Raw genomic sequence first — 25,954 nt, 5'->3', positions numbered from 1 at the left:
GACGTCACACCTGTTCGCGTCGTTAACACCAGTTCTACACTTGTTTGAATAATAGTTTACACGGTACGTGATGATAAATGAAACCGGACTATTATCCGGATATACAACGTAGACCGGGTCGCGGTAACTTTTCCAGTAGACGTTTTATCGATATTCATGTGCTCGCTATCTTGTTAGCTTAAGGGATGTTTTAGAAACTGTGGCTTAGATGTTATTATCATTTTGAGACAATATTATGTCAGTGTCAATTTGAATGAATATTTGAGTAATTTTAACTCGTGATTAATATAGGAGAATCATAAACAAAACTTTAATATGTTTTGTTGAAATTTCAGCCGCTATTTAAAAAATAAAACACCACTTAAACTACTTAGCTAGCGAAGCTAAGAAATTCATATACATATTTAAATGAATATGTTTATAAATCAGCGGGAATTTCTTTTTAAAAAACTCGTTGATATCACAGTTACATGTAATTGTCTTCGGAATATCAGATGATCGATTTCTATTCCTTACAGGCTTCAATTTCATCTGTGAAACATACTATATTATAATATATAAAATGTTACATTTCTTACACTTCGCTTTATTATATATTTATAACTTCAATGAACGTATATTTAAATTTCACGGTCTAGTCGTCAAAGTTAATATTATCACAATCAAATATAAAATAGTTTGATAGTGTAAATAGAACTGACCTACCTCGAGCGAAGTGGTTGATTATCAGGGCCGGGTCACTCCGCAGGGCGCTGACCTTTGCTTTCTTTAAACACTCTACAATTTTTATTTCTTTTATGCAATATATATTTAAGCTTTCAAGAATTTACCTCATATTAAAATATACAAGTATTTCTTTGTAATTTTAGAGAAATAAAACGTCATTTTACTCATTTCAACTTTAGTAAAATAATAGTATGAAAATGTATGTACACTCAAAACATAGGGTTAGAAAGTAGTCTGATAAACATTATTATTAAGTTAGATATAATTAATATGTAAAGTCAATAACTAGAATTTATAAAATAGATTATTCATAGTTCATATTCGTCTTATATATTATTATTACATAAATTGTTTGAAGATTTGAAAATAAACTAATAAAGTTTTCTTGGCACTAACTCAAAAGGAACTAACCGCGTATAATTTATCTAGTTTCCGTCATCCACTCAGCCTGATCGTCAACTTATTTCGAACTTTTAGTAAAATTTAAAAAATCTAATATTTAAATGAATATTCAATTTATTATTTATTAATATTCGAATATAAAATATATTTAAATATTTCATATGAATTATTTATATCCGATATTTATAACTTGTCACACTTGATGTGTCGTGAATTAATGTTAAAAATAATGTCTAAGTGAAATATTTTTGTCTCTTTATTTGCCAGTCAGTTGCCAGGGACAACAACATCCCATCAATATAAAAAAATAAAAATATAGAAACTCTTTTTAAATGTGCCAAAGTTAGATTTTCGTTACACTCAACACTGATTTATTTGATACGAACCTGTATCAGTACGACACCACTATATTTCAGTATAGAATCTGAATGGTTACATTTTAAGACGCTAGTTATCTGAGGTCGATCGTTCACGGGTCGAGCGACCCGCATTACCCGCATCTCGATCAATGCTTATCTTAGTTTTGATATCTACAATATCGCCACACTATTCTAAATTCAGAAAGTGTTTAAAATAGTGAATGACAAAATAATTATCTGACTATTTTTAATCGAATAGAATGTTCTATTCGATTAAAAACATATATTTATAAGGGCTAATTTCAAAACCTTACAAATGAATTAAGCTATTGCCTTGTTGGCTTCGGGTAAGGTTGTATAGCCTGGATTTCACGAGGAAGATTTGGTTAATTCTATATGAAAATATTTAAAACACATTGATATGCAGTAAGAATTATTTTACCGTGTCCTTATTAGCCTACTTTGGTCAATATTTTTGAAGGTGAAGTTTTTAATATAGTAATAATAATAATTATTACTTCGACAGTTAAGTTTAAGAAAACAATACATTTATTAAATTTTAATATTAAGGAACTTTAGAATTAGTACGTCAAAGTATTTAGTATTTACTTTGACGTACTGGTATGTGTATGTACTTACACGTGTGTTACATATTAGTATAATATTGAAATTAAAGTTTATGCTATATATTATTAATAATTATTGTATGTATAAATTTATATGTGTACATAACTAATATAAATCTAATTGTTTACAGGTCTTACAAGACATCAAGGTAAATATTGTAGATTTGCTGTTATCTTCTTTCTCGTTCTTTCTTTTTCGTTTTAGCACAGCTTTATGTTTTTTTCGTTGCATATTTCCTTGAAATTATTGCACGTCGCTCGATAACCATTTGAAAACTCTTATGTTTTATAAATATTTTTATTTAAAAACGCCTTAAACACCTTCATATCTTAAATAAATTCTATACCGCATGTACTGCACTGAACTAGAAATAGCAGATTTTTAATACTTTTCTATGGAAACGGAGGTTTCGAGAGAGTTGCCCAACTTTGAAAGGAGATAAATTTCTTGATTAAGTTCTGTAAAAAGAAGAAAGAAAACTTTTTCACGAATCGACCTGTTAATGCCTGAAAACTGAAGCAAGAACCATTCAGTAGTTTCTTAGAATTATACGAACATCTAAGATTTTGTTATGAAATATTAATTAACATATAATACATCGTTTCGTTTGACCATGAGACGTCACAGCCAGTCTCATGCTTAAAATGACTATATAAAATAACTAAGACATATCACATCCGCGAAGGTTCGATACGACTAGGGGAAGGCAGTGGGGGGGCGGTCGATGGGTCGACGACCCCGGCCGTTTCCACCAACCCCCACCCACCACTTATTTATTTATTATTTCGTACCATATATATTGATGGAGGAGAGATAAAATTAAGAACAAATATTTTTGGTTCAAGTCTCAATGTTACTAAAATATTATATAAATCTGAAAATGTATTCAACTCATGTCTAAATTAAACTATATATCTGCTATATTATCTTATGCGATTAGAAATATTGTAAGTACACTTAAATTTAAATATATTATTCACAAATAACAGAAAGCAGGCAGACATCGGAACGCGTGCTCTTCGTTTTTTAATATATCGCCATGAATCTCTGTCTCGTCTGATAAATTATATTTTATCTTTAACAAGAGATATAATTATTGTTATTATTTACGCGTCGAGTAGCTTACGTTGCCTTTTATTTTCATTTGTAGAGTAAAATACTATTGAAATTACATTCCCTAGGAAAGCGCTAATTAATATAGCAAAATTTAATTTAAAAATACAAGTAAAGTTTTACATTAAATAAAATATTGAGATATTATTAAGCACAAACCGCATAAAATCTATAAAAAAATAATTAACTTTTTCGATGGAAGAAAATTTCACGGATGCGTTAATCTATTAATTAATCAGGCCATTGCAACCGAACGTAACAAACGAAAGAGTTGCTGATAAAGAAGTATTATTTGTAGCTTTAAACGCGTTGAGGCACACGGGATATCGTACGAACTCATAACTGTACATAAAAACCTTAAAACGTATTCTGAATTCCATAATTCTTGGCCGTAGAGTCCAATTTTGTTGTTTTTTGACATATTTCCCATCTCTCTTAATCACATACGCCCGTCCCACTCATACGACAATCGTTCTATTTACAAAACATTCAAAGCGAGGTTGCCATTCTTGCGCTGCGCTTGGGCCGCTGACGTCACATTTTCCGTCCTTCTCTTCGAGAATCTCGTTGCTTCCCGGTTACACACTACTACGTGATTTAGTGATGGCCGACGGGAAAAAACCTAAAACAATGGATGGACTTATAATAACCAGAAAAAGAATCAGTTTTGTTACCCTGTAACTGTACATATTTAGAGGATTTATATTATATATCTTTATCTTAAAACTTTCCTTAAATTATTTCTTTCGAAACTCAATAGATTGACGACTAAAGTTCTGTTACTATACTATAAACATAGTATAAAATATTAAAAAAGTACATTGTTCATCTATTAATCGAAGAATGTATTCCAGTATTTCCTAGACTTTCATATAACTCTTGTACTCTATTGTTCGATAACTAGAGATTGTCGCTCAGGGCGCTCGAAGCGAAGCGAAATTTATACCCCTAAATACAAACTATACCTACGTTCAAAATTTGCATCTTGTATGACACTTGTGTAATTCATACGATTACGAGTTATATAGTCGCTTGATTTTAAATAATAACTTGTAATTATTTCATTTTTATAATCAAATTGACGTAGGTATATTGAATAAGTGTAATAAAAATTTACTTCTTAAATGATTGCAAGTATCGAATCTTGTTCTAATTACAATATACATTTTGGAGAAGTTTCCAAGTATATTACATCCATTTCTCGGGACAAATGGATGGAATATACTAGATTGGTGAATATACATTTATATACATGTAAAGTCATATCGTAGTATGCAAATTTCCTCTTGATGTTTTTTACCCATGCTGATCTAAAGATGAATTGATTATGATACGTCCTAATGTCAAAACAAATGTGAAACTAGTGAAATTTAAATTTTAAATTTTACTACATTTAGACTATTGTTTAAATAAAATACTAGAATAAAACTAGTTGTAATTCCGCTTGCATTTTATTTTTATGGTAAATATAACATATAATAGTGATAATTTGTATCACTAATTTAGTTTCTAGTACCGATACACATCACGTAATGTGTTACTTTAATTTAATAAATATGTGTATTTTCTTCAATTGAGAAGAATAATCGGTTAAATTCACCGGAAATCTCTACATCAAATTTACGGATATAGAAGTCTTTAATATTGTTCCACGTTTTCCTCATAATATTTATTTACACTCATAATAGACCGTAAAAAAAAAAACAAATAACATTTAAATTTCGAAGTGTTTCCCCTTAATGCCTTTTCAATCAAAAGATTTAAAAATATATATACTTATTCAATCTTTTTGAATCGAGTTTAATAAGATTAATGTTAACCTAATACTGCTACCGATAAAAGACTCTCAAGTTACTGTTTTATCATCTATCTAATCTTTCGTAGGTCGTAATTAGAAGTATTAGAATGATTATAATGTAATTACATGCAAATAAGGTCGTACATTTCAAACGTCAAATATATATTGTATCTGTGAAATGGTATAGATATTTAAACATTGATCGATGAGTCAATATCCATATCAAAGTGACGCAGATGTTTGGATATGAGCAACGGATGTTTTAGTAATAACCAGCGAATTATTAACACTCGCTGCTGTAATCAAATATTATTTATTAAACATTATCACTATTGTTATTAAACTATAATGTTTGGTCTTGAATGACAGTTATTAAATAAAGCTTTCGTTTAATAACACAAAAAATCAATTGAATCCTTGTCATGTGAAATGTAGAGTCATATTAAAGTTTAGCATATAAAACAAGAAAAAAAATAAAATGCGAATCTATGCAATGATAAATGATAAATGATAAATATGAGACAAGATCTCATCATACATCATCATACATTACTCTGATCCCAATGTAAGTAGCTGAAGCACTTGTGTTATGGATATCAGAAGTAACGACAGTACCACAAACATCCAGACCCAAGACAACATAGAAAACTAATGGTAATCTACATCGACTCGGCCGGGAATCGAACCCGGGACCTCAGAGTGGCGTACCCATGAAAACCGGTGTACACACCACTCGACCATGGAGGTCGTCAAAATGATAGTTCATTGTCACTTGTATTGCGAGAATTATATTATTTACGTTAAGTTAACTAAAGTAATAAATCCAGGATATTTTTTTTTTGTGCATATTTAACATAACACCGATATGCTCGTATTTTATACTGAAAACAGTATAACCTAGTATTGTCATGCCATATATTGACGAATCAGTATGTGGTTGTTTCCACATTATCTTATTCAAGGTCTTTTAAACCTGTGTACTGCTTTTAATAAGCTATACTCTACTGCACAGCGTAGGTTAACTGTTAAAATAATTAAACCAAAAAATGAAACTTTCAATTAAATTTGATGAATTATTTTATTTAAATTAATAATTAATTAGATGGGAAGAGAGAGAAAGATAATAAGTGTAATGAAAATACGGTATGAAACACCTGCGCACCCAAGTGCAGCGAAAGGAATCACGACGCTGTATCCAATATAAAGCTACGGCTGTATCGGTGCAACCACCTAAACAACTACGATAAGAATACGTAGAATTCCCTATATCGCATAGGTGTGGCCGTAGTTTTACAGAAAATACCGCATCGCTGCTCCGTTCCCCTTACTCGATCAGGTGTGTTCATACCTTCATAATCCAGTTACATATATCACTAAAATTTAATAAGAAATAATGTACAGACATCTATAATGGCCAATTTAGAATACAAGTGAAAAACCTAACCAAACTAGTTTACTTTGTATAAAACATCCTTAATAAATGATATATGTATGTATATATCAAAATTAAATTGACTGGACTAAGAAAAGACATTGCATAAATTAAAAAACATAATGAATTGTTACGAGGTGAACTATAATTATCAAATAAAATACAAACTCAAACTTTTTTACATGATATATTTATGTAATCGTGGGAACGAAATTATTTAACCAGAAGTTTGGAATGCATGTCAAAAAATTTATCAAAGTAATTAGATATGGTAGAAAATGTTTTGGGTCGACATTTGAAATATTCCTACTAGCTGACAGAGTAAGAGTTTGTAAAAAATAAATATCTGTATATTTATCTTATGTAGTATTGATATCATATATTACCAAATTGTATATTACATTTTCTTCGAAAGACGCGTAAGCCTACCAAACTATTTGAACTACGTGCAATAGATTTTTCATTATAAGAATATGATGTTTTTTAAACGGCAAAGCATTTATAAATGATGAAACTGTCGCTATTATTTGATTAATATAAAAAAAAAATATTTTCCACGTTTCGTGTCTCGAACTATCTTAAAACTCAAAAGAGTGTAGACAGATATTAGTCATAATTGGATTAAAATTGACTCTGAGACCTATAACTATGTAACGTGCGGAAGCAATCAATTCAAGATCATAATAGACTCAACTAGGAAGGTTAAGGAGCCAATCGTGGCACAATACAAATAGCCTTCAAATTATTTAAATGGTATCAATGAATGACGTAATTAAATATAAACGATTCAATTTTATTTCATTAACTAGCGATTTTATTTGTCGTTCGTATGTATGTATTATAAAGTTTTCAATGAAATTACCGTCGAATCTAAAAGTTACGTAAAAGACATAGTATAGTTTTATTCAATATTTCACTCTGTTTTTATTTTTGTATAATGAGTAACCTCCAAAATAGCCTATACGAAATCTAAGCGAGAAAAGCACTAAAATCCTAGTGAATCGTAACGCTTTAATACCAAATAGGCCATTATAATTATTATTCTTTTTGTACGTCGAACATTTAAACGAGGTCACCTTGAACTATTTTTGTGGTATTAACAAATATATAGGTATGTATACAAACTGCTTAAATAAGTCTAGTTCTTAATTAATTATCAAAATAAACCTGATTAATATGTTATATGTCAATGTCATATCTAATATCCTATTACTAAATATTATATACTAACATTTACCAAAATGAATATACCGGTGTTACTACGATGATAACGAACATTATTTATATATAATGTATTGAAATTAAAAAGTTCTTACATGTTAAGTTAACATCTCCTTTTAATTGATTGAGATTATTTGTGACTAAATTGTATGAATGACATTGACATGTGTAAAGTTTGTAAATGTAACGGAAACCGCATTATTGTAACCGAATTTGCGTAAACAATTCCTAAGGGGGATGAAAAGGTGAGTAAACCAACCATCATCGTAAGCGAACGTATTTCTGGGACGTAGAAGTAGATAAGGACTTTCTTACTATAATCAATATAATAACATAAATATTTTTTAAGATTTGTTACTTAAATCGTAGCAAAAATAATTGTTTGAAATTACAATAAACACAAGCCAACTATGGTTTCTAGATTGATCTTGTATGTCTTCATCCATAAATGAGTATTATTCCTATATTTATCTATACCATTTGTTACACTGTAAAATGATGATAATCTTCTATTATTATGCAGATTCACTCGAAATCATACACAAAGACTTGACCTCTTTTCTGTGTCTCTCTTCCCATAAACAATCTTCCATACAACTAACACAGTGTACGATTGTTAGAAAACCTACATACACACGGTATATCTTATGTAGTTATCTCTCTTATTCATTATACATGAGATAGAGATAGCATTACTTGAAAGATGGACTGTTCCATAACAATAGGCATTCAATTTTTCGTATGAAAACATTTTTTCCCTTAACATTTTCATACAATTAATAGGGAAACTCTGTTTTGTTTCTGAGTAATGACATTACACTTCAGAATCGAACACATGTTTTTAATTACACTGTTAATCAAGCACATAAAAGACGTAAGTTGGGTGTACACAATAATATCACTATTGAGTACAGGTAATAATAGTCTTTCTGTGATATGATATTAGTTATAAATCAGAATGCAACTATAACACAATGTGGCGTTTTGTACAAGCACTCCCGCCTTGGGCAGGAATAAATATCGGCCAACGTGGTTACACACGTGTTCTGACCACGTACTCCCGAGTCACGTACGTAACGGCCGACTCATTTTGAACTTTATTTCTAAGACACAACGTTCAAATCAGACTAAAACTGTCACAATAGGTACGTTATGTAGGTTACATTGCTTTATCATAGTTATTGGTGATAAGTCACTTTCATGGTTTATAAGAATAACGCGTTACTTTGAATGTAAATATGATTTTTTTTTGTTATCGCTATACTTAATTTTAAATCAGAATATGCATGGTAAACTGACAATATTTTCACTAGTTTTAATTAGAACCAATCTGGTATCTCATCTGTTTGTATGAGGCATGTATGTTTGAATTGACCGTCGATAAATACATATATAATCCGATTACATTCACGCGAGTATTTCGCTACTAATACTGTAAGTGAAAGTAAAAAATCCTATACCAATATATAAACGTATTAATTACAGAAGTAATTTAATTATACTTAATAATAGATTGTATAGGGAAAATGTAAATCAAAACGTATTTTGAAACATAAAACAAAGAAATCTACGCTCCGGTTCCTCGCTGCGCCAAACAAAACATGTAAATTTGTAAATGTCACAAGTAATATACGATTACGAGTAAAACAATAAATGTTTTGCTAACGTAACATGTGCTGTTACGTTATTAAATTGTATTTTCTAAGACGTCAAATTATTTTTTATGAACTTTTATTTTAATTAACCTATTGATATGCGTGGGTCAAATCTTGAAGCTGATTTTATACAGGTTCACCTCAGCGATTGAGCATAAATTTTGTACACACTTACTTAATATTTTTAATCTAGTATACCGTGGCCTATTGTTGTTCTTTGGCGATACATACATAGTAGAAATTGGCTAGGCTACGTTAGGTCACGTGGTTGTCTTTACTACAAACGACTTTTCCATCGATTTAAATTTTTTTTTAGATCTTTTACGCCGTCCAACAATTTTAGATAGAAACATTCAGTCCATGAGTTTCTTTCATCGTCGTCGTTTCTTTTGTTCGTATTATGTTTCCTTTATTTTTTATTTTAGAATCATCGTGTTTTTTCATTTTAAATTTTATATCAGAACACGAAAAGCACCAGAACTACACATTAAACATACAAAGCGACGAATTCCACGCTAAAATCAACGTTTTCCATTTAAAACATTTGCGGAATAGCTGAATAATATTTTTGTAATGAGACCCGTTTATTGCCCGCGGCGCATTTTGCCTAAAATATGACCTTTCTCTGCCGCTATATTTACATATATTCGCAATTTCGAGCTTTTTACTATCCTGTTTTATCAAAGATCGTGGTGAGAGATTAGCATTTCCTCCAAACGCACCCATTTTAAACTTTTATTTGTTTAAAACGTGGTAGATGGTTCTGAAATTTTTTTTTAGGTCATATACTACATATATATAATAATATTAGAACCTTCAAAGCGACGCTGTTTATAGAGCTGTTTGAGTTCATCGTGCTACAGTAAAATTTTTATTAAATCCAGGTGTTTTATAATTACGCTTAAACTGTCCTATATTACATCATTGAAATAAAATCTCAGTACGAATCTCGTGATAGGCTAGGTTGTTAAAGATGCGCTCATGAGGTATAGTTGTAGTGTGAATATGTATATCACTTAATAAGGTTGTATTATAATTTTCACTAATTAATCTTTATAGCGTAGTATATGACCTTTAATAATGAACCAACTATCAAGTAAAAAATATATTTTTCCTTGGGACTAGATTTATCGCGTCCTATTTTCACTATGTTACGGTGCTTGTGATTAATTAGTTATTTTAGACGGAAACCATCGCTTCTGCTGATAACACTATCTAACGAGGCCGCAAATGTACCTTCGCATGTTTGTTAAAAAATAGAAAATATGTTTAAATACATGTTCACAATATTATTTTATGTCTTTTGACTGGTTTGTTTTCAAAGAGTAGTGTTGAGTAATTAGTTTGCCATCTAGCGTCGGCTAATAATAACCAATCATTATAATGTATATGGACCGCAAATCATGTTTTAAAAGCAAACAATCGCTCGAAATTAATTCTTAAGTCACACAAAATTGTTAATTTACGCGTTTTGATACGATGCCAAAAAGATCAAAGTTACTGTGACCTTCGGCAGACCGGACTGCGATTTTCAATACACCTGCAGCTCTATACGAGTACATTATATTTACAAAAATAGTATTTTGTGTAGGTTAAATAATGTGTATTCATTAAGCGCTTTCGAAATTGGATTGTTATTATAATATTATTTCAATTACATTTACATATTTTTACTAAAAAAAATCCAACAAAATGTTTCTAAAACAATGACAATTTTCATAATATTCTATAAATTTATCATAAAGGCAATTAAAATTAAAGCTAAAGGCGCTTACACAAAGTTACACAAAAGCAGAGTTTGCGGGGCAAGTTGTGGCTCAACAATGAGCTTTTGTTTGTTGTTAATGGACGGCCTTTGTCGCACAGGCCTAAATTTTGACTTATTGTTCGCGATGTGCATACACCTTTAGAGAAATATAATTTAAATTATAGTTTCCTATTAACAGTCCACGAATCTCAAGAGGTTCATGTTTGACGTAAACTGTTAAACAAATATATGTATTAAAACTCACATAACGCAAAATTACTCAAAGTGAAATAAAAATAAAACTTCGTGGCACACGGCTTATATTTTTTTTAATAGAATTACGTTATTCTCTACGTCCAGGTATAAAACATTCAAAGAAATTTGATATACAACCTTTTTATTACGAAATTATATAAAACGAAACTAAGTTTTTCCGCTTTAATTGAATAATCTCGTCGAGCACTATTATTAAGTATAATCCAATACTTACACAAGAGTAAAGTCAGCATTGTTGGAAATATGATATTACAATATAATGGAGCAATAATAATTTATAAACTAACAGCTTCAACCATCAGCTGGTCTCCGATCGCAATCGCTTTTAATGAACCGAAATAGACTTCTTTTTACGCTTCATGAATCTTTTATTATCATTCTTCAGGTAAAATTTTATACTTGGCTTTTGTAATAATTTTAAAGATCTTACCACCCGGAATGTTTTTTTTTACAAATTGGTTGAATAAATTTGAAAAAAAACAGCGCCTAAACGTAAAATTCATAATAATCGGTATGGAATATAAAACTATATTAGACGAATGAATATGATATGAATGGTTTAAGTGGTCGATTTTTGGCAAATTAACAAAATATCTTCTCAAAGCGAAGTTGTAGTATATAATAATCACCTTTTTAGGAAAAAGAACTTTGCTCCTAAATAATTAAAAAATGGTTTTATGGTATAGGTTGGCGGACGAGCATATGGGCCACCTGATGGTAAGTGGTCACTATCACCACACATCACATAGACAATGAAGCTGTAAGAAATATTAACTATTCCTTACAGCGTCAATGTGCCACCAACCTTGGGAACTAAGATGCTATGTCTCTTGTGCCTGGAACCGGAACACAACAATACTGGGTACTGTTGTTTAGCGGTAGAATATCTGATGAGTGGGTGGTACCTACCCAGGCGGGCTTGCACAAAGCCCTACCACCAAGAAGTTAAATAATTATAAATAAATAAATTATCAAATACCATTAATATTTCTTAACAAAACTAACTCTCTATAACGTAATTGGATAGTTCCAGAATTAATTCCTCGACATTTAATAAATATCTGAACACATGCTAACAAAGCACGTTATAACTGCAACGATCCGAAACAGACTCTTAATCGTCTCACGGTGAATGAACACAATAACTGAAATAACCTAATATTATTCCGATCGCACTATTGTTTGCACACCATGTATATAATCAACACTCATTTCATCCTTATTCTATCATTACGTTACAGCTTTTAAAATTAAATTGCCGTGAAATTTGTTTTCGGTTATAAAAAGTTTTTTTTTTGTTAATTGATATTAGAACCTTAAAATTTTTGTTGAAATCTTAATATGCTAGATGTTCTTTAATATTCAATACTTTCTGCTTGCTGATTCAGTTTGACTAGAATTTTTATAACGTTCACGAATCTTAGCGCAAACATCATTTGCGGTTTTCACGATTACGTTACGAAGACGCTTGCATGAAATATACCTTACTATTTCATATATGTAGTTAATTAATAGTGCAGTCATAGAAATATACATAACGTAAACAATTCATAATAAGAAAATAATAAAGCAATAAAAAATCAAAACTTACAAGTATATAAAAAACCTTGAAAACACATTGTAATACTAGTATTATGATGTTTAAATTAAATAACAACATTTGATAATAACACGAAGAGAAAATAAAATAGCATTTCTTTCACACGTTTCTACTCACTTAAAAGGGTCAAAATAATATAATAATCACCGCAAATTAGGGTCATTACATCTCGTAATATAAAATAATGACACACGACTTGTAATCTTCAATTTTCTATTTCCAATTTGATGTTACGAACGGGCGTGTATGGATCTCGGATGGCTGGTCGGTCGGATGCGCCAATCAGAGACCTGCTTTGAAAAGGAATAATCTCTAAAGAACGACACTGTTCAGTCTTTTATAGCCTTTTTGAAGACGTGATTTAATATTATTTGGCCTTAAATTTTAATACGTTAGATGGTTTTAGGTTTTGCTAACGATTATAAATGTATTTTATAACAGATATAGCAAATATATATTTACCTCTTACTAGAGTTCTAACGCTAGCAACTAAAAATTACAGAGCTATCGCGGTCGTAAGCCTTTGGGCGGAGGAGTGTCTTCAGCGGTCGGGTTAAGCCCTGGACTGCCAGCCGCCGCATCTCCGGGCCCTGCTGCGCCCGCTGCCCCTAGTCCTGCACCAGCCACCACACCGGCCATGAAACAGGAACATCCAAGCCAACCCATGGTATGTTTCAAAATACAGCCAAATCAATATTAGCAATGACAGTTTTCGTAATCGCTGAAAATTATACCCTTTTCTATTATACATACATGGTCCGTATAAACAAATAAGTATTAAAGATTAAGTAATCAAAAATATTAGAAATAGCTTAAAAGCTCCCTCAAAACAATCAGAGTTTTAAACTTGAAATCTAATAAGCCTTATTTCAAACATCTTAAAAGCAGCCGAAACAATATAATACATAAATTATCTATTCATGGTGACGTTAAATCAAATTTCTTGTAAATGAAATATGCGAGGTCCCGTCAAAGAAACTGTTTAATTTGTTTATCTTTACCCTATTACATCTTTCTACAATACAAAAACAAAGTCAACCGCTTCATAATTATAATTCAGTTTAAGCAGTTCGTTTGTCTCCGAAATTCATTTTAACGCGATTAAATTATTTCGAATTATTCTCTCAAATAACTGTATGATACGAACTGCTAAAATATGTAGATAAATATCGTAAATTATTATGGTAATGTTTTTCCATGCATAAAACATTCTCGATCCTTTTGGAGTTTAAAAGGGAAGATCTTTTTTTTACAGAACATCAAAGAACGAAAAATGTTCATTAACAAATCTAGTAAATAAAAAATGGAATTCAACATTGCTTCCATACATAAGTAACATGACAAAAAAGTTTCAACAGTTGATTTGCACCGACGCTCAAACTTGAGCAATTCCGGGCACAGTCGCGCCCAATTTATCGTCCCCAATCGAAACTCGACGCATTTTATATCGTTCGCAAGTAGTTTTACAAGCGGACATATTTCCTGTACTTGTGAATATGGCGTATACTCGATGCATGTTATTTGTAGTATTAAAAATTTGACAATCTCAAACTAACAGTTAGCTAGATACGAGGAGTCAAATAAAATTCTTTTAAATTGTGAATTTACATTACATTATAAAATATTTTATTTAAATTGTTCATGTGATTATAAAAACAATAAAACCCACATTCATTAACGAAGCAAACAATTAAGTTCGTGTCGTGGCGGAACGTTCGTTAATGAAATTTCAACTTCGCAAAGCTCCTGTTTTGTAAAGAAATTAAAATCTTCAAAGTTCAACTGTTATAAAACCGACTAATGCTATAACATGTTTGCTCGGCGCCTTTCCTTAATTTTGGAACTTATGTTTTATAATTTAATAATATCTCTAAAACATCTTTCTGTTTTCAATAAATTTATATTTTGAGTCACAACTTTTAGTTATGTTAAAAAAATACTACCTTTATGACTAAGACTAAACGTCGTAGCATTAAAATAAGAAATATGTTTAACAAGAATATTAAATACCCGTCCATATCAAAAGTTACCTTCAAAATGAGAATAAATTTTTCCTAAGAAAATTAAACTCCACTTATAAAAACTTATGTTAAGTTCTTTTTCTTTGCGAAAAAACATCTCGCAATAGGTCACCGGCAGAATATAAATTAAATTGGCTCGTTGTATGTTTTGCTTTTGTAATATTAACGCTTATGACAAAACATAGTCTTATAAGATAAATTTCTTATAATAGATAAATGGATACATAGTCAATAAAATAAAATAAATCAAAACATAAAGTTCTCTAAAGTCCACTCGAATAAAAACACCATTTTATAATAAATAAATCTATTTTTATATAGCATTCGTTGTATTTGCCATTGGACATAAATACATAGTTTGTCGACCTCGATGCGTGATTACGTTAGGGCAGTTCACAGGTAATTAGGTAAACAATGTCCGAGGTCCTCGCACGGCCTTGACCCACTTAGCATATGGCGCCTCCAAGCCGATTGCTATGAGTTCGAACATAGATAAGTTTTTAATTATAAATCAATAACTCACAGAACAGTATGAAAACTTTAACTTTTTTTTGCAGGCCCCAATGCCATTTTACGCGGGTGACCCAAACAGATTCCCTACAGCCTGGCAAACAGATCCTTCACAAGGTACGTGCTAGTGTTTACTATTCATTAAAATTTTATTCGAGCAAATTAAACTCCGCTGCCTAAAGCCGTCTAAACTTAAAAATATTTTTACAAGGACGTATACTATACATAAAAATTATAATTAACGCTGACAGCAGATTAGCTAACCGACATCGCTCTAATGAACAGTATTTTAATGACAAGATCTGCATTTACAACTTTGTTACTTTCTACTACAACGTTTTTCAAATGTGGATTAAAACATGTTCTAAATAAAATTTTGCAGGTTGGCAGAATCAATTTATACAGCAGCTTCCCACCCAGACTGGCCAAACGACCTTAGACTATCAAGGAAATCATACCCCTTACGCAACATCTCCTCATTACCAAGCCAACACCACGTACACCGTCCAAAACGTCGCTACTACGTTTGACGTCACAAACAATGCTTATTATCCAGCTGGAGTTCAAACTATTCCAGCCCAACGACCACCATCGAACCGTGGAGCGTATACTCCCGTACCATCACCGCGAGCTCCACTTTATACGACTGAGTATCAACAACAATATGCACAACAGGCTCCTACTCCTGGAGTTACCACTGGCAATGATTCCAGGCCTGCTTCAGCTGCCTCTTATCAAAGTTCAGTGGCTACATCTGGTACTCCTGTCTACACTGTTAGTCAACAAAACTATGATCGAACCGAGTATACGGCAGATCATGCGGAGGAGTACAATAATGGAGAAAATGGCACAGGTGATACGAGTAATGAGGGAGAGAGACAAGAACAAAATGCCTCGAATGGACAGCATTCGGGAAACGCCGAGCCTGGATACCTGCAGGGGAGCAACGGTCCGCGAGCTTCACTAGATTGTAACGGGTATCCGGGCAACTATACTAGCGGGCAGTATACGGAAAATGGACAAGGGCAGAACCAAAACGATTGGCAGCAACGTCAATGGCAACATAACCAAAGAATACAAAATCAACAACAATTGCAAAATCAACAACAACTACAAAATCAACAACAACTACAAAATCAACAACAACTACAAAATCAACAACAGTTACAAAATCAACAACAGATGCAAAATCAACAGCAGCTGCAAAATCAACAATTGCAAAATCAACAGCAGATACAAAATCAACAACAAATACAAAGTCAACAACAAATACAAAGCCAACAACAACAAATACAAAGCCAACAACAAATACAAAGTCAACAACAGCTACAAAATCAACAGCAGCTACAAAATCAACAACAGCTACAAAACCAACAGATGCAAAATCAACATCAGCAACAATTACAGAATCAACAACAGCTCCAAAACCATCAACAAATGCAAAACCAACAACAAATTAATCAGATGCAGAATCAACAGCAACAGATACAAAATCAAATTCAAAACCATCAAAACCAGCAAATTCAAAATCAACAAATGCAGCAACACAGACAAGAAGAAGCCGAGCAGCAGATGTTCTCTCAATCAGACAGGGTTAACTTAAATTCTAGATTAAAAACAATGATATTAAATAAACAGAACCATATAAGAGATGGCACAAATACACCACCAGATAAAGGCGACCCCGGAGAGGGACCCCCTCGCGTTATCGATGATAGAAAAAGTGGGGTTACTGAAGATAGAAATAACACCGGTCATTTTTTATCGTATAGCCACCATCTCCGAGATAATTACCGTATAGGTGAACAGGGTATATCTGTCACTGGTAATTATTCACAAAACACCCACGCTTATGGTTTGGGTGACTTCGGAGGTGGTGGCCACCACGTATGGGAGGGGGGGACGGAAGTCTCGAAAAGTTATGAAAAAAACAACTTGTCTAAGACTGTAAAACAAACATCGCAAAAATTACCGTCTTACACAGATATGAGACCACAATATGGAGGATATTCAAATATACCATATGACGCGCAAAAATATGCAGAAATGTACGGTAGTGATAGTAATTTAAGTTATAATCAACAAGATAGCAAAGATTTTCAATCAAAGATGCTAATTGGACCAGTATCTGATATTAATCAACAAAATTGCGCATCCCCGCGTGATGTAAACGCACAAAAGAGAGCTTATGATAGAGAACCTTATGATCCTAAACTTAGACATCCAGTAGCACCTCTAATACCTAAATTAGAAATACCAGATAACTTCCAGTATTTCAAAGATCCAATTAAAATAGAACCTCAAAGACATTTGAATCAAAACGTGTATTCCAAACCAAACGAAACGCTTGCGAATATTTCTTATAAAGAATATTCAAACAACATTTCTTCCAGACAAGGCCAAGTAACGGCTTTACCGCCAATATCAACAATAAAACATGAGAACTTTAACCAGAAACCTCAGATCTATCAGAACTTTCAGAATAGTCCTTATGAAAGAAAAAATAATAAAAGTGATGTTTACGCACAAATCCCAAGGATACAAGAGAGTTTAGGTTTTCAGAAATATAATAGAAATTATGAAACTAGACATGAAAAAGAATCGGAAAATTCTGAACAGAACATCCCTATTGATCCCAAACCACCTTACTATATAGAACAAATTAAATCAGAACATTCACCACCTGGACACAAGATATATAAAAATTTGAACTATGGTCCACCGAGAAATGAACCATACATGTTTACAGGGGAAGGAGGACCAGTGTCTATTAGAAATGAAATAGGCTACGCTTGTTGTAGACAGGGATCCACAAAAAATCCTCCACCAGAACATCTAAGAGATGGAGCTTGTCCCGGTCTTCAAACTAAAGATGAAATTCTTGAAGACGATGCTGATAATACTGATAAAACAGATTCTAAAAACCAATCTAAGCCCGGCACTCCAGTGCCTGAATCACATATCAAACATACAAAGGAAAATCAATTCAATTATTCTAAGGAATATTTGGACAATTTGGAAAGGTTAAAAAATAATTCGAGGACCGAAGTACCAGATTGCAATTGTTTCCCTGCAGACAAAAATCCTCCAGAACCGGGCAGTTACTACACTCATTTAGGTAAGTGAAATGTTTTTAATATTTTAAAGAATATTTATAATAAATATTTATTAGTTGATTCGAAATATTTTATCAAAAATGTTTACTTTTACAGGAGCATCATCATCATTGTCCGAACTGAGAAAAGATCTTGAAGCACGTACAGGGCTATCTGGCAAAGAACTGCGAATTGAAAAAATCTGCTACACTGGAAAAGAGGGCAAAACTGCTCAAGGTTGCCCTATGGCTAAGTGGGTGAGTGTATGGATCAAACACACTTTTTACTATTTCTATAATTGATTAGTACGTAACGTAAACTCAACCAAAATTCGAGAAGTATTAAATAAATTAAGGGATTGTAAATTATATAATTCTTTTAATTTCAGGTCATACGGCGTTCTAACTATACAGAAAAAGTATTAGTCGTCGTAAAATTTCGTAATGGCCACAAATGTGCAACATCGTGGATAGTAGTGTGCTTAGTAGCCTGGGAAGGAATTCCACAATCCGAAGCTGACTTAGATTACACATTGCTATCTCATAAACTGAATAGATATGGTTTGCCAACAACACGTAGATGTGCAACAAACGAAAACAGAACATGTGCATGTCAAGGTAAGTATCTTGTCAATAAGGATTTTTATAGCCTTATTTCAGAAAAGGGAAGATAAAAAAAGTAGACATTATCATTTTAATAATTTTCTCTTTCAGGTCTTGATCCAGAAACATGCGGCGCATCCTACAGTTTCGGTTGCTCCTGGTCCATGTATTACAATGGATGCAAATACGCCCGTTCAAAAACTGTCCGCAAGTTCCGACTTTCGGTCAAAACTGAGGAGAGCGAGATTGAGGAGCGTATGCACGTTCTGGCAACACTTTTGAGTCCATTGTATATGAATCTTGCTCCTAAATCATTTGATAATCAATGTCAGTTCGAGAAAGAAGCTTCAGATTGCCGATTAGGTTTCAAGCCTGGACGACCGTTTTCAGGTAGAATTCAATTTTTCCATTAATGACCCATATTATAGGACACAAATAAAGATAAATAAATATAAAACTACTTAATTCACTTTCAGGGGTAACAGCTTGCATAGATTTTTGTGCTCATGCGCATAGAGATCTGCACAATATGAACAACGGTTGTACTGCCGTCGTGACCCTGGCCAAACATCGTGCACTTTCAAAACCTAATGACGAACAATTACATGTCCTTCCGCTTTACGTTCTAGACACTACTGATGAGTTTGGTTCCAAGGAAGCTCAGGAAGAAAAAATGAAAAGTGGAGCTCTAGAAGTCTTGGACAAGTGAGTGGTGATGTACACTTTTTTATTTTAATAATTGCATGATACATAACAACTATATAACGTGGTATATATTTAAACCATCAAATTACAATATAGAAAGCTGACAGATGAATTTTATGTTTTAGATATCCTATGGAAGTGCGAGTTCGATCGGTTCCTCTGCAACCCTGTAGACGTCATGGTAAAAAAAGAAAAGATGATGAAAATTCAGAATCGAATAATTCGTCTACAAACACGCCTCAACAGAGTCCAGGCAATCAGAAAAAACCTCAATGTACAACACCTGCACCTAAAACTCCACAGCCAAATGATGTCAGAAATAACGCCAGTCCGAGAAGCCAAAGCAGTGCTTCACCTAGGGCTAATACACCTGCCTTAAGTCAATCGAATAATTCGGCTTTTTCAAATAATCCACATTACAATTCCGCCTTCGTGAATCCAAACATGCACGGTCTTAATCCCGGACTAATGAATGCAAGCTTAGGTAATCCTGCTTTACTTGATATGGCTACTATGATAGACAATTTCACTGATGCACAGTTGCAGAGCAACCAAATTTCTAGCACTGTGTTAGATTCACCATACAATCCTTACGATCAAAGTTACAATCTTCATAACCAGAGTACCATCTATAATCCGAATCATGTTCCTGCTTTAATGGAGAACAACTGTCAAAATTCAAATCCCAATCAATTACCGAGTTTTACGCCTGCATTACAAAAACGAGATCAACAATTTAATACTCATAATTCAGGCCCAATGAATGCAGCTCAACAGCAGTGGCCTGATTTTGATAATACTGAAATATTTAACAATGTCGTTAAGGAAGACCCTGATTCGACTACAGCTCATTTGAATATGCCACCCAATAATTATAGTCCAGACTCAAATCGTAGTGATACAAATTCCGATCAGATATACAAAAATAACACAGAACCAGAAAAGCAACACGTTATTAATGACATACCACAGAAAATACCTGAATTTGATATGCCTAACTCCCCGAGATTAACGGAGATTTCCCAAAAAACAAATAGAACACCAGAATCACCGGCATCTTCTCAAGAACTTAAATCGCCAAATAATGATACAATGTCTAACCCCGAAATGCGAAAAAGTGTGTGGAAATCTCCTGATTCTAAAAACTGGGAAGCCAAATCTAAGGAACAAGTTAATGAAAATGAAAATGCATTATTTCGAGTACCCAAGGCTAGGCCACCATCTCGGTCTCAATATCTCAACCCAAATGAGGGTATGGAAAATTCAACTTTTTTGAAACCATATCCTCCATCTGATAGACATCATACAAACCAAGGATATGAACATAGAAGTATGCATGACATCAGAATGAATAATGTAGTTCCCCCAACGTCAGTAGTTCAAACTAATTATACTATTAGCCATGATGAAACGCAAAACACATCCTCAAATAAACCCATGGCTGAATTCACGGGCAATAATTTCCATCCGATTAATCAAAATGCTTATAGTAATCAAACTTCTATGCAAGGTTATAGCAATTATCCTCAAATGACAAACGCCTACCCGTTTTCAACAAACCCATATGGACATTATAATCCTTATGAAAATTCCTACAACGATTATAACAGTCTAGCATATTACAATGCCGAAAAGTATAAAAGAGAAGAATTAATAAGAAATTCACATTGCTACAATTCTTATGGATACCAATATAACCCAAACTTCGCCGCGAACTTTTATCAGAATCCGAGTTCAAATTGGTGCCAATCTTCACCTAATTGGTGTTTATATCCTCCGCCCTTTTCAATTCCGTATCCGCCGGAACCACCTAAAGCAGAACCAATAGGAGAAGTTACAGGCTTATCAGACAATCTTGAATGTTTCAAAGACAGTCAAATGGGAGGTGTCGCTATAGCTTTAGGTCACGGAAGTGTGTTATTCGAATGTGCAAAACACGAGATGCATTCCACCACGGCTGTCAAAAGTCCAAACCGAGTAAACCCGACACGTATATCATTAGTTTTCTATCAACACCGAAATTTAAATCGCCCTAAACATGGTCTCGAAGAATGGGAGGAAAAAATGAGGTTAAAAAAATTGGGATTAAACCCATCGACACCCAGTACACCCGGTCCCAATTCAAATTCAGTGTCACCTGCAACGACCCCTGGGCCCGACCAAAGACAGATTACCACAGCAGAAAAATGGAAAAATAATGAAAATCTAATTCCAGGTGGATACAGTTCACTATCAGCATTAGTGGAAGCGACAAATGCCGCTAAGAAAAGTGGTCAGATTAGATTGAGGACGGACACACAAACAACAATGTCCTGGACCACTCTATTCCCCATGCACCCCTGCACTGTCACAGGTCCTTACCAAGAGTCCGGTACTTGACGCAAGCCAGGCCCGTTAGGGCAGTGTTCTTCCAAAAGACGGAGTGAAATCCCTTCCGTAGCGATATAAGGTTTAATATGCCTTTTGATCTAAGTCTTCTAGAGGAAAGTGCTTTCCACGATTGTTTTGTAGTTCCTGGATTTATAGAACTTAAGCTCTCAAACTTTCGATAAACTGGTCCATTGTTCCCATGAAATTCCTTTATTGCATTTACATTGGAATTGACTACCGTTATTACTTGTATTTTTCAATGTAAACCGAGTGAGTTTTTAATCAAAGATGTAATTTAAGTTTATATTTTAATAGTGTTTATCGCATTTCAGCTAGTCTTACGTTACTACGTTAGTATCTATGGTATTTCTTAGGCCGTAACTGTAGAATTATTTGTATATTGACGTATTTAGTTTTATCAGCGAATCGAAATTTTCGAATAAGTTTATATTTTTACATGCTGTATGTAAAATAATGACATTAGCGTACGGTTTGTCTGCATATTTTGTCATTTTTTAGTTAAACGCATAAGCAATTTATTATGCGATGCAATGATCTCATGAAATACTAACCCTACAATTTATTCATTATAATCATTATTCAGAGCGAAAGTACAAAACACAACAATGAGGCTAACGCTTAGCCTGCTGAGAAGGACGGACGCGTTTGACGATCGTTTTTATTTATATTTTTGTACCTTTATCTGTCTATTAGTTACTTTATTTAAATAATTTAATTATCATTCCTCTGCCTATCCGATTGTTTTGTTTTGGCATTTTGTTTTACGAATAAAATTATAAGATCATGGCAGCATGTGTTATAATAATACAAACGTAACGAGTGCTTTTATATTAGGTTAAGAGGTGTGTATTTTTAACTTTTAGAATATTTAACTTATTTATATTGTATTACGTGAATCATTATGAAATCATTTGCTTTGTATCAATTTAGTGTTATAGTAGGTATTAATATTTAATATATTTGCTTTACGATTTGACATTAAATTATGGGCAGTTGTTTTATGCATGTTTCAAGAGCCTTCTTTACTTTTTTTACTTGAGTGCCTGTGCGTCTGGCAATCACCAGAAAAGAGAAATTCTTATATTTAAAACACATTTTCGAACCATTGAATGTGACCTTATTTGTGAATCGAGTGCGTATAGTAATGTTCTGCTAATTTAGCTATTATAAAAAAGTTATAATTACGTTCATACGTTAAAAAAGAAAGATTAATAAATTACATACATTTATAAGATAGAGTATTTGCGAAAAAATTCAGGCGCTTGGAAAGATTATAAAGTAGGCATATTATTGAAAATGAATAAAAACATACTGATGAATAGTTATTAATATATAATTAGGTTAAGAAAAAGTTTGTTTTAAAGATTAAACTATTGATATAGTTTATATTTTTTACGTGTACGTATTTATTGAATGGTAAATTTATTGGAACGTGAAATTATTTATAGGTAAAGAAGTTTTGAGAACAAAACTTATAAAAACTAAGCAATAATAGGCATTGAAGTCTATGTACATTGTAATGTAGGAGTGATGAATATTAAATTAAAAAACGAATGGTGCGATTTGTCGTCAGTCTTATGGAAATGCTTAGTTTTAGCTCTCACCAGAAATTGCCTAAATTTATTCTGATATTATTTTATCGTTTGTTGTAATGCCCGTAACTTGCCATTATTGATTTTATGTCAATGTTAACGTCCGTACGGTCACTTTTTGATGCATTGTGTGACGAGACATATCAGAAGCAATCACATGAACTTATCACAAACTATAACTTAAATTATTGTATCTGATGAAAGTGTAAAGGATGTAACTCAAACATTTGTGGTGCTGAGACCGTGTATAAAAACAAAATTAAAATTTTGATGTCGGAAATAAGTTTGAGTTAGATTTTGATTTTAAATGCATTCGGATTATTGACACGATTTTGTTTACTTGTAATTATAAAATAATAATTAAGCAAGTCGAATGTTTTATGATATTATGTCGTTTTATTTTTTATATCAGCAGTAGGTATCTGTATGAATGCATTGTTGGAAGGTTGTATAACTGTTTTCGTAGATATTAATCCTTGTGGACATTAATTTTTATAAGGTAAATCATTTAGGCCACACTAGAAACCTGTGATATACCATTAATTCACGAGTGCTTGACTGCTTGTTTGGTATGTGTCTTTCTTCAGTGTGTGAGTCGCCGACACGACGTTAAACTAAAAGTGAACGCAACAATGATTTTTTAGAGTAGTAATAACGTGTGTCGTCGATTTTTTTTAAAAAGTAATAGATATGCAAAAACCAAAAACGACCAGTATTTTTAAATGTTGTAACCAAAAAGTTTTTTTTAAGATTGTACGATGCATAATGAGTTTACCGATGCGGATAGTTCTAAAGTGTATCCTAACGCGAATTCTATGTTCGTTGCGTTTCAGTTACGACGAACTTATTTGTGTAATAATATTTTGTCTTCTGCCAAAACAAAAGAATGTGTCATGTAAATAGAACTACCATTATTTATTAATATAATAATTTAAAAAAGACATTTCGTTGTTTTATTTATCACATAAAATGTTATATAGTTTAATAGTTATAGAGTGTAATCCAATAGACATAATAGTTATCATACCAGAAAGAATTGAATTTCATATCAAATGGGCCGAAGCATAACAACTACTCAAAAAAATTATAATGCAAATTTTGGCAACAAAATAGGGATGTTAAGTCGACTCTTGATGGGTACGAATATTCAAATTTTTATATTTTTTGCAAATTATTATAATCAATAATAATCTCATTCTTATAAAATAATATGTGCATAATATGCCTAAAATCTAAGTCACTAAAAATACATTATATTTTGTAACGAATAAAATAAAACTTTTTTTTTCAATGACTCATTATCTTCATTGAGTATTTATGTGTAATTTCTGACGCCGATTTCCATAAAGCGTTCCTTTTTAACCGACTTCAAAAAAAAGGAGGAGGTTCTCAATTCGTCGGGTCCTTTTTTTTATTTTTTATGTATGTTACCGAATTACTCGAAGATGGCTGGGCCGATTTTAACAATTCTTTTTTTGTTTGAAAGGGCATGTTTTACAGGTGGTCCCATTGTCAGGAGATCAGGATCTGATGATGGGATCCTGGAGAAATCGAGCGAACTCCTCAAATTTTATAGGCACACCTATAGTGATTTCGGTTTTATTCAAAGTGCCTTGGTCATATGCTCACGAAAAGTGACATTTGATGAAGTGGAACTGATGATGAAGACCACAACTAGTAATCAGAACCTATTAGTAAGTAACTATTTTACGGGCTTAGTTCTATTTCTTTAAGATAGTCGTCAAGCAAATGATGTTAGTAAACATGCCTATGATGAAGTCTAGCTGATGGTGGACTACCAGGAGAACTCCTCAATGATTAACGGCATTAAAGTGAATGACAAACACTACCAATTGTAATTATAAATAACAAAACAACACTGAAAAGCAGTAAATAAATTTTTATAAATAAAAAAAAAACCGCCTTCAAAAATGAACTAAAAAGAAAAAAATAATCAGTTACATCCATATCCAATTTACGATTTTTTAATCACCTTTTGAAGGCGATGCCAACAAAGTAAATAAATTCCTATATTGAAATCATTTAATTTGTATCGATAGTAAGGTTTGTCTAATGGTGTCA

At 32.4% G+C, this 25,954-nt stretch overlaps 1 protein-coding gene across 3 annotated transcripts in view; it reads left to right on the top strand.

Moving 5' to 3' along the window:
• Nucleotides 1-24,815, top strand: part of LOC124530202 (DNA N6-methyl adenine demethylase) — a 92,666-nt gene extending 67,851 nt beyond the window's left edge. For 2 of the 3 annotated variants that reach the window (XM_047104217.1, XM_047104218.1), the window contains 9 exons: nucleotides 2,245-2,262; nucleotides 13,459-13,623; nucleotides 15,535-15,604; nucleotides 15,870-18,605; nucleotides 18,700-18,839; nucleotides 18,971-19,199; nucleotides 19,296-19,574; nucleotides 19,661-19,889; nucleotides 20,015-24,815. In XM_047104217.1, the coding sequence (XP_046960173.1) occupies nucleotides 2,245-2,262; nucleotides 13,459-13,623; nucleotides 15,535-15,604; nucleotides 15,870-18,605; nucleotides 18,700-18,839; nucleotides 18,971-19,199; nucleotides 19,296-19,574; nucleotides 19,661-19,889; nucleotides 20,015-22,268 (6,120 nt within the window). In that variant the 3' untranslated portion in view covers nucleotides 22,269-24,815. The remainder of the gene's footprint in view (nucleotides 1-2,244; nucleotides 2,263-13,458; nucleotides 13,624-15,534; nucleotides 15,605-15,869; nucleotides 18,606-18,699; nucleotides 18,840-18,970; nucleotides 19,200-19,295; nucleotides 19,575-19,660; nucleotides 19,890-20,014) is intronic. The other variant, XM_047104219.1, reaches the window with a different exon arrangement.
• The last annotated feature ends 1,139 nt before the right edge of the window (nucleotides 24,816-25,954 follow it).

Source organism: Vanessa cardui, chromosome 6, assembly GCF_905220365.1.
Source record: "Vanessa cardui chromosome 6, ilVanCard2.1, whole genome shotgun sequence".
Classification (NCBI taxonomy): domain Eukaryota; kingdom Metazoa; phylum Arthropoda; class Insecta; order Lepidoptera; family Nymphalidae; genus Vanessa; species Vanessa cardui.
The sequence above is the reverse complement of the archived record's forward strand: the minus strand, read 5'-3'. Positions and strand labels throughout refer to the sequence as shown.